At 41.0% G+C, this 9056-nt stretch overlaps 1 protein-coding gene across 3 annotated transcripts in view; it reads left to right on the forward strand.

Moving 5' to 3' along the window:
* Positions 1–8322, forward strand: part of ZSCAN2 (zinc finger and SCAN domain containing 2) — a 43111-nt gene extending 34789 nt beyond the window's left edge. For 2 of the 3 annotated variants that reach the window (XM_036734570.1, XM_036734569.1), the window contains 7 exons: positions 1467–1674; positions 2306–2382; positions 2904–3030; positions 3240–3998; positions 4409–4867; positions 5618–5725; positions 6126–8322. In XM_036734570.1, coding sequence (XP_036590465.1) covers positions 1467–1674; positions 2306–2382; positions 2904–3030; positions 3240–3998; positions 4409–4867; positions 5618–5725; positions 6126–7135 — 2748 coding nt within the window. In that variant the 3' untranslated portion in view covers positions 7136–8322. The remainder of the gene's footprint in view (positions 1–1466; positions 1675–2305; positions 2383–2903; positions 3031–3239; positions 3999–4408; positions 4868–5617; positions 5726–6125) is intronic. The other variant, XM_036734571.1, reaches the window with a different exon arrangement.
* The last annotated feature ends 734 nt before the right edge of the window (positions 8323–9056 follow it).

Here is a 9056-nt window from a genome sequence, read left to right on the forward strand (position 1 = left end):
CTCCATGATAATGGCAACACATTTGGCAAACATACATCTAGCTTTTTATGCTTCACTAAATATCAGTAATCAGTGTCTGAATAAATTTACCTTTCCTCTCCCTTCTCATCCTTTGCAATAGATGTTGGGACATAAGCTGCAATTGTTGTGGTGGTCTTTTTACAAATACTTATAATGAATGTTGCAAAAATGAATGGCCAAATGCTCCATGAAATGATGTTTCTTGTTTCCTTTGGATGCATGATAAAACCAATTCTGCCACCTTCTTTACTTATCTTTCTAAGGAAAACCTAATCACAATCCTTCTGTTTAATTACAACTTCCTTTTGTCTTCTTGTTTCTTTGATACTGAGGATGTTAAGATTGGCATGATTGAGTTCCTCCACAAATATGACCTTTCACTGATCAATGGACAAAGATGTTACATTTAGAGTATCAGTAGCTAAGTTGATGTTTATAATTTAAAAACTATGTGATTCTTAGTATTCCCTCCCTGCTCCCTTTTACACCACTCTGCTACCATCATTGCTGAAGGAGAGCACCATATAGAAGTGGGGCCCTTTTGTTTCTTTGTTTCATAGGTAGTTATGGAAAAAATAATTTATTTCCAAATGGCCAGTCTGTTGGCAATAAGCCTTTACACATTTAGCTGATTTGGTCCTGGGAAAGTAGAAGGGCTATTACAGGGATCATCTGTCAAGCTTTATAGTCTGGTAGAACCTGCCAGAACTTGTTCTTCACTACCATAATCTTTAGGAATCTAGAGTCACTTCCTTGGAACAAATGAAACATCACAATAGAATTTTATAGAAGGTCTTGTACTTTGTAGACACTTCCTAAATATTAAACGGAATTGAAGGAGAACTTTGTAAATGGCAAAGAGTTCATTTCTTCTACAAGTAACAGTTTCTGCCACACGTAGCCTGAAGGAAAAAGCTTAAAAGGGCAGCTAGGTGCCTTAGTAGATAGAGCCCTGGACCTGGACTCAGGAAGACCTCGGTTCAAATTCTGCTTCAGACACTTACTAGCTATGACCCTGGGCAAGTCACTTAACCTCTGGTCTGCATCAGTTTCCCCATCTATAAAATGGGAATAATAATAGCGCCTAAGTACAGGGAAAACACTGAATCCCCCTAACATTCCTATCCATCACTTTACTATTATTGGCATGGCTGTTTAAGGGATACTTAGTAGGGATGGTCAGTGTTTCAAGGCAGTAGGAATGGAGGTCAGGAAGGCTGGGTAGGCAAGTTGTATGGCACCTGATTCTGGGAGAAGTGCTTGCAGCCACTCTTGGATGTCTCTATATTATTCACTGATAACGTAAAGAATTTCAGTAAGCCTGGTTTTCTCTTTTTATCCTAGGGGAGCCAACCTAGAATAGTTTGGATGGTTATATTTTAACTTACAAGATTCTGCCCACTTTTAGCAGGCTTTGCATGACAGGAATTGTGGGCTTTTCCTAGGTCCCAGTCGTTATGAAAGGGCAGGAAGTACTCACAGAGATGGTAACAGCTGCAGGATCAGTACCCAATTCACTAAGTATCCATCCGAAGCAAACACAGACAAAATCCAAATGTACATTCCAGGAGAACGCAGAGAGATTACACCTAGAACCAGAGAAAGAGCTGAGCTGTGATCCTAAGGTAGAGCCCCATTCCCTTCAGGAAAGTGGTAAGTAACTAGAAGAAAAGAGGGAACACTTTTAGAGTTTTATGGAGTTGTGAGAACCTGGACAGCTTTGAGAACAGAAAATGTGTGTTGGGGACATTTTCCTGTCTTTGGAAAGAATTGTGCACAAAACTAGTACCTTTATTTGAACCTTTAGAAATCCAATTTGTAGACCTCTGGTAGTCTCTGTAAGTAGTTAAAGAGAAGGGCTATTCTTTAATCTTGTGAAGTCATTGTATAGATCCCAGATTGGGAGAGGGAAGTGGGTGTTGGAAGGGGAAAGAGAAGGGTGGCAAAGGTTATATAGTCCCAATACATGAGGGTGGGCAGGGAACCCTGGCCTGGTTAGTGGCAGAGCCACAGGATAAGCTTGCAATAATTCTTCTCAGTCATGTGTTACAGAACTATTCAAGTGACAAGTGTGTCACAAAACTAGGGGGAAAATGGTTGGAAATGACAAAATCTGTATTGCATCCCTTAGATATTTCTCATTTCACTTTTTCACGAAATCCCTTTGACAGAAAGAGACAGTAACAGAAATAGGTTATCTCCTCCTTTTTAAAGTCATCTGGAAATATTGCTACACAAAAGGGGTTAGAAACAGTTGTAATCTAATGATTCTTTTTTCCTTTAGCTCTACCTACTTCTCAGGTGCTTGATCTTCCTGTTGAAGCAAGTAGTGGTAACCAGGAGATGGTGGGCAAGTCCCAGGTAAGCTGCTATTTCCTCTTTGTCTTATCACTGCTATTTGAGTATGGTCCTATGCCATTCCTTCCACCTAGAACGGTTTACCCCATGAAGAATATTGCTCCAGCTTCCCGCTCTCCACCTTTTCCAGCCCCAACCTACCCAGTGATTATACCTAGCAGACAATCCTGACTGTCCTGGAAAATAGATTTTAAAATTTCATTAGCCTACAAAATGTGTCCTGAACCTTCTTACATAGACACTAGTATCCTGAAAAAAAAAACAGCCCAGAATCAGGGCTAAGGAACATGTTCTTACTTCTTATGAAAATTCTTATTTTCCCACATTGCTTAGGTTTTGGGCTTATGCAAATTTGCATGATTGCTTTAAACTACTGGATGTTTCTTCATTTCTTGTGTGTTTCTTTCACCTAAGAGGCTTGCCATCCTCAGAATTGGAAATAAATTCCTTTGCTTTTGGACAAAGCAATTGTACTTTTCTAGAGTCAGTCATTTCAGAGTGGGACAATTTTTTCATTATTTCAGGAGCTGGTGACTTTTGGAGATGTGGCCATATACTTCTCTCAGGAGGCACAGGGACAGTTGGACCCGACTCCACAGGACCTCTGCCAAGATCAAACTCAGGAGAATTATGAGAATGGTGTCTCACAGAGTAAGAACACTCTTCCCTGTTCCACAATAACTCCTAAGTTATTGTGCTTCAGTAGGACTTATCTCCTTCGAACTTTGACAGTGTTTTCTTTTAGTCACAAATACAGAGACATTCATTCCCTCCCCTTCCCTTGGCACAGAGGAAATTAAAAAACCCAATAAGTTCTTGATCAGCACAAACCACTATATTCTCTGTTTCTTTGTGAACAGGATTTCCCAGATCCAATATGATTTCCCAATTAGAGCGAGAGGAGAAACTGCAGAACACAGATCTTCAAAGCTCTAAGGAGAAGGAAAATTTGAAAGATTCTCGAATGGGTGGAGAACAAGCAAAACTTGTTCAAGCACCAGTAATGAAAAAAATCAAACACTGGGAAGATCTGGAGCGTCAGGGCTTGGAAGATGAGAAGGTGGCAGGTGTACACTGGGGCTATGAAGAAACCAAAATTTTCCTAGGGATTCTCAGTGAGTCTTGGATTTATGAAAAACTCCGAACTTGTCACCGGAACCGTCAGGTGTACCGCATTGTGGCCGAGCGACTACGTGAACGAGGCTTCCTCCGGACTCTGGAACAATGTCGATATAGATTTAAAAACCTTCAAACAAACTACCGCAAGGCAAAAAGCACCCACACCCCAGGAACCTGCCCCTTCTATGAGGAGATGGATGCTCTGATGAGCCCCCGTGTCACTGTCACTGCTCCAGAGGTGGAAGGGGATCTCCTTGGGCAGGGGGACCATGATGTTGAAACTGAAGAACTCGAGAGGGATAGTTGGGAACATGAGGAGATAGCAATGGCAGGGGTTTTGTTAGAGGGTGGATCCAGGGAATTGGACCTGGGCCATCCAGTAGCATCTTTGGAAGAACTGCATTCAGGGGCTGTAACAGAGGATTCTGATGGTGACGAATTGGGTAATGATGAAACATCTGAAAGCCCTGGTACCCCAACCCTGTTTCGGAGTGCCACAGGTAAGAAGACTATCAGGAGCAAAGTTGAGAATGCCTGGGTTTTCATGGAATTTGATGATATATTCTTGTCCTAACCTCACATTTCAGAAGTGTCATAGATTCAGGGCATTATAATAGTAGGTAGTAGGAAAGCATGTGGGCCAGAGTTATGTACATGAACAAAAGTTCTCATTTATAGGACTAGTCAGAGTACCTATTACATCAGAATAATTTATGTAAGTAAAAACAAATTCAAGTTTTAGATGGACTACCAAAAATCTAATCTTAGGAAATCACTCTAATCTGATTTTTTTTAGGAAGTTGCTACTAAAAAAGATTAGAGGGGAATTGAGGTGAGGGGAGGATTCTGAAAACTTCTACTGACCACACAATGAACAGCCCTTGTTTGACAGATCTAAACTTTTCTCTAGGAGTGCACTGGGGATATGAAGAAACCAAAATTTTTCTGGGGATTCTTGGTGAGCCTCGTATTTATGAAAAACTCCGGACCTGTCATCGGAACCGTCAAGTGTACAGAATTGTGGCTGAACGGCTTCGTGAATGTGGCTTCCTCCGGACTTTGGAGCAATGTCGTTACAGATTTAAAAACCTTCAGACACACTACCGAAAAGCAAGAAGTGGCCATGCCCCAGGGACCTGCCCATTCTATGAGGAGATGGATGCCCTGATGAGTCCATGGACCACCATTACTCCCTTTGATGTCCTAGAGATGGCAGGGGGTCTTCTAAAGGGGAAAGCAGAATCCAAGGAGAGCATCGACTGGGAGAACCAAGAGACAGTAACAGAAGATGGCAACCAAGTGGAAGTGGAGGCATCACCAAAGGAGCTCAAGAGCTTTAAGTCACAGGATCTATTTCAGAATCCTAGTGGTAAGCAACTCTTTCTATGGGACCCTGTATCCATTTCCTAATGGTAGTTTTAATGCAGAGAGTCATGGTCTAGACATTAGGAAACATTGGTTGTAGTCCTGACCCTGCTGCTGATCTCTGTCAAGAACACTATCTGCTTATTGGGAAACTAGTCACTTTTTTAGTATAGTTTAGTTTAGTATAGTATAGTTGTTGACCTCCTGTCATCAAAATGTTCCATATGCAAATTTTTTATTGCCTCAGGAGCTATCCTAGGTGACTCACTAAGATTCCTAGGTGCTGGGGCTGTGAGCAGTCTGATAGTGGGGACAAACAAGATTTGCTTTTCTCAGCTCAAGAGCATGCCATCATACCTCCTATTGATAGACATGAAAACTACAAAAGCAATGGGGAATGGGTTAAGAGGGTCATTTTATTGAGTAGAGATAGAAATTTTGCAGTTCCTTGTTTCCAAAGTATCTGACAAGCACTGGTATAGGTACTTTATTGCACAAATATATAATTTTCCTCCATCCCTTAAACCATAAACTCTGTCCACATGCCCATTTGCCTTCAGAATGCAAATTTTTATTATGCCTTTAATCATAGAGTCTATGAACTTTCTATATATACTTTCCAAACTTAACTAAATTTTCCTAGATTTTTTTTATGCTTTTTCATACTTTCTATGGAGAGGAAACTTCAGAATAAGTTCTAGAGAAATTTCATGGGACTCATTTTCTTTTTTTTAATTTGCTTTTTCTTGATCAGAGCTCCCCATTCCCAAGCCAGATTCAAACTCCAAGCCAGCAAGGGGGGAAGAGCTATGGAATGTCAATCTCCCTGATTCCAAGGAAATTCAGAGAACTTCCCATACAGGTAAGAACAAAGAAACAATCAAACCTGTGGTTGTGAACACAAGAGAGTTAGGACATGTTGGGAACAAGAGAATTCACAAAGGAGATTTATTTTATAGATAGGCAACAGCTGCACTTGCTTTACCCCATCAGTGCCAAAGTGGCACAGAGAAGAAGAATAATACAGGAGAAAGGAGTGCCCAAGAAGGACCTATTCCACTATTCTTGAGGCTTGTACCTAGGAACATGGCTGTTTATAGAACTGGGCTGAATTTGTAATCTTCTTCTCGTCATTGAGCACTTACTGAACACTCACTGAATCCATGCCAGTGTTTTAAATAGTACATGCTTCATCCCCAGACTGTTTTTATTCCCTTCCGTTTAGGAGATCAGTAATATCTATTTTTTGCTCATTTTTTCAGATTTGGAAATGAGCAATGAGAACGAGGAGAATCCGAGCCGGGAAATAGAACTCCATGCAACATTACTGGGAAGCTCCAAAGGAAATGTTTCCCATTATCTTAATTGGAGGAAAGCCTGGGAAAGTGAATACAGAACTGAAAGGCAATGGGAAATGCTCCCAGGGGAGGCACAAGGGCCACCATCTCTTCAGGAAAGAAATTTGGGCAATTTTATAGGTCTTCAGGGAACCTACGTTGGAGAAAACCCAAACACATGTTCTGAATGTGGAAAAAACTTCAGTCAGAGCTCACACCTTGCTGTACATCGATTAGCTCACATTGGGGAAAAGAAATCATATAATTGTGATGAGTGTGGCAAGACCTTTGGTCGAAGTTCACATCTTATTTGCCACCAGAGAATCCACACAGGAGAGAAGCCTTACAAATGTCCTGAATGTGGAAAAGGCTTCAGCGATCATTCTAACCTCACAGCACATCAAAGAATCCATACAGGAGAAAAACCCTATAAATGTGGTGAGTGCTGGAAAAGCTTCAATCAGAGCTCAAGCCTTATTATGCATCAGAGAATTCACACAGGAGAAAAACCCCACAAGTGCAGTGAATGTGGAAAAAGCTTCACTAATAGCTCACATTTCAATGCTCACTGGAGGACTCACACGGGTGAAAAACCCTACCAGTGTCCTGAATGTGGGAAAAGATTCAGTAAGAGTTCTACCCTCACCAGCCATCAGAGAATACATACAGGAGAAAAGCCCTATGAATGTCTTGAATGTGGGAAAAGTTTCAGTGATCGCTCAAATCTCATTACACATCGACGAATTCATACAGGAGAGAGACCCTATAAGTGTGGTGAGTGTGGGAAAAGCTTCAATCAGAGTTCAAGCCTTATTATACACCAGAGAATACACACAGGAGAAAAACCCTATGAATGTAGTGAATGTGGTAGACGGTTTAATAACAGTTCACACTTTAGTGCACACCGGAGAACTCATATGGGAGAGAAACGCTGACTGGCACCAAATGGGGAAGTATCAGTAAAGCTTCGTTTCACATACCAGGTAATCAACCCCAAAAGAAAAGTTTCTATTGTATTTAATTCTGTACCACATCTGAAAAAGACTATCGTAGTTAAGGTTCACCACCCAACAGACATAATGTTTCTGTTTTATTAAAATGTGCACTTGTCTTAGAAAATATTCTTCAGGATTCTCTTTTAAACGATTTTGAAGCTGAAGCCATGTTTCCAAAGCCATTAGAGACCAGAATTCTTTTCTGGCTCAGTCACCATCTCACTGTATGGCTCTTGTATGACTGTGCCTTAGCTTCCACATCTCAGAAATAGGAAGAGGGCAGTTCTGTCCTTGAACACCCTCCGTGCTTGGAGAGAGGAGTGGCATCAGAATAGTGACAATAACAGTCATATAACCTAGCTGCAGAGCAGGACTGTGGACCTACATTGAGTGTGCAGTTATCACAGGCATCATTTGAGGACATGAAAAAGAGACCACATCTCAGAGTCTCTTCCAGGGAAGGGTGGAAGCAAAGATCAGTGCCAAAGGTTGGTGTTCTCTAACTACTACAAACACCACCTGCCAGCTTGGTTTTTTTTTTTAATTTAATGAGGTAATGGCTATGGGTAATATATTTAATTCAAGTCAGTAGCCATCATATTAAGTGCCTACTACATACAAACCACTGCACTATGTACTATAGGTAGGGAGTGGAAGAAATACAAAAATAATTGTTCCAAATTGCAGCTATGCTTCCAGAGGGTTGAAGAATTACAGTCTTTTGTTTGAAGCCTGGTGTTGTGTCTAAGATAATGTAATTAGCTGGGTTATGAAGGAGAGACAAAGTGGATGGTTTCTTGAAATGTGGGAAAGAGTTTCCTGGAATGTGTCCTGAGCAATAACTAAAAAGTACAGTGTCTTTAAGAATTGACTTAATTTTAGGACAGGCCTCTGAGTCCCCTGGACTATAGATAGGCTGAATACTCCTTTTCCTGCCCCCATCAAATCTCATGATTGCTAACTGTGCCTCATTGCTAGTCCCACCAAGCATCAAGATGAAAGGAATCAGGATGGGCTCAGCGTGCAAGATCAGGTGTCACTTCCAGAAAGATGGAAAATTCTGAAGGTGAAGCTGTTTCCATACCCTGCCTCTGGGAATCTGAAAATTTTAGGAAGCTTCAGAATCAACAACAATTTCCTTTCTCTTAATAAAACAATTCTATTTTCTTCTTGATTCATTTCTCTGTTCCATTGCTGCCTCAGTCAGCTGTAAAAATCAAATTTTTGTCCATACCTATCAGTATAGTGAGGCAGCTAGGTGGCATAGTGGATAGAGCACTGGGCCTGGAGTCAGCATCCTAGACCTGAGTTCAAATATGGCCTCAGACACTACTAGTTGTGTGACCATGAGCAAGTCACTTAACCTTGTCTAAAAAATGAGTTGGAGAAGGAAATGGCAAATCACTCCAGTATCTTTGCCAAGAAAACTCCAAATGGGGTCATCAAGAATCAGACACAACTGAGCAACAACAAATGAAATCAGTGTATCCCCTGCCATTCTTCTCCCAGTATATTACTCTTCATTTCACAAACCTAAAAGAGTGCAGTATCTGTGAATACTTGTACTCTCCCCAGTTATCAATTTCTTTTAGGCCCCAGGCATATTTGGACAAGTGCTTGCTTTTTTTTTTGCCTTGAGAAATCTTAAAATGTCTCCTTTGGTTATACCTCCACCTGGGATGTGAGAAATCAGGAGGTCTGGGGATCCCAGGATATGTGTGTATGTTTTCCAACTTTTCTACTATTGTAGAAGCAATAGTCCTATGTGGTCAGAGAAATTCTATAGAGGCCACTAACATTCTTATCTTCTTTGCGACTAAATTAAATGGCCTTCCTTTGTGATGGTGACATGAAAAAACAA

The sequence above is a fragment of the Trichosurus vulpecula genome, chromosome 8 (genome assembly GCF_011100635.1).
Source record: "Trichosurus vulpecula isolate mTriVul1 chromosome 8, mTriVul1.pri, whole genome shotgun sequence".
Taxonomy (NCBI): domain Eukaryota; kingdom Metazoa; phylum Chordata; class Mammalia; order Diprotodontia; family Phalangeridae; genus Trichosurus; species Trichosurus vulpecula.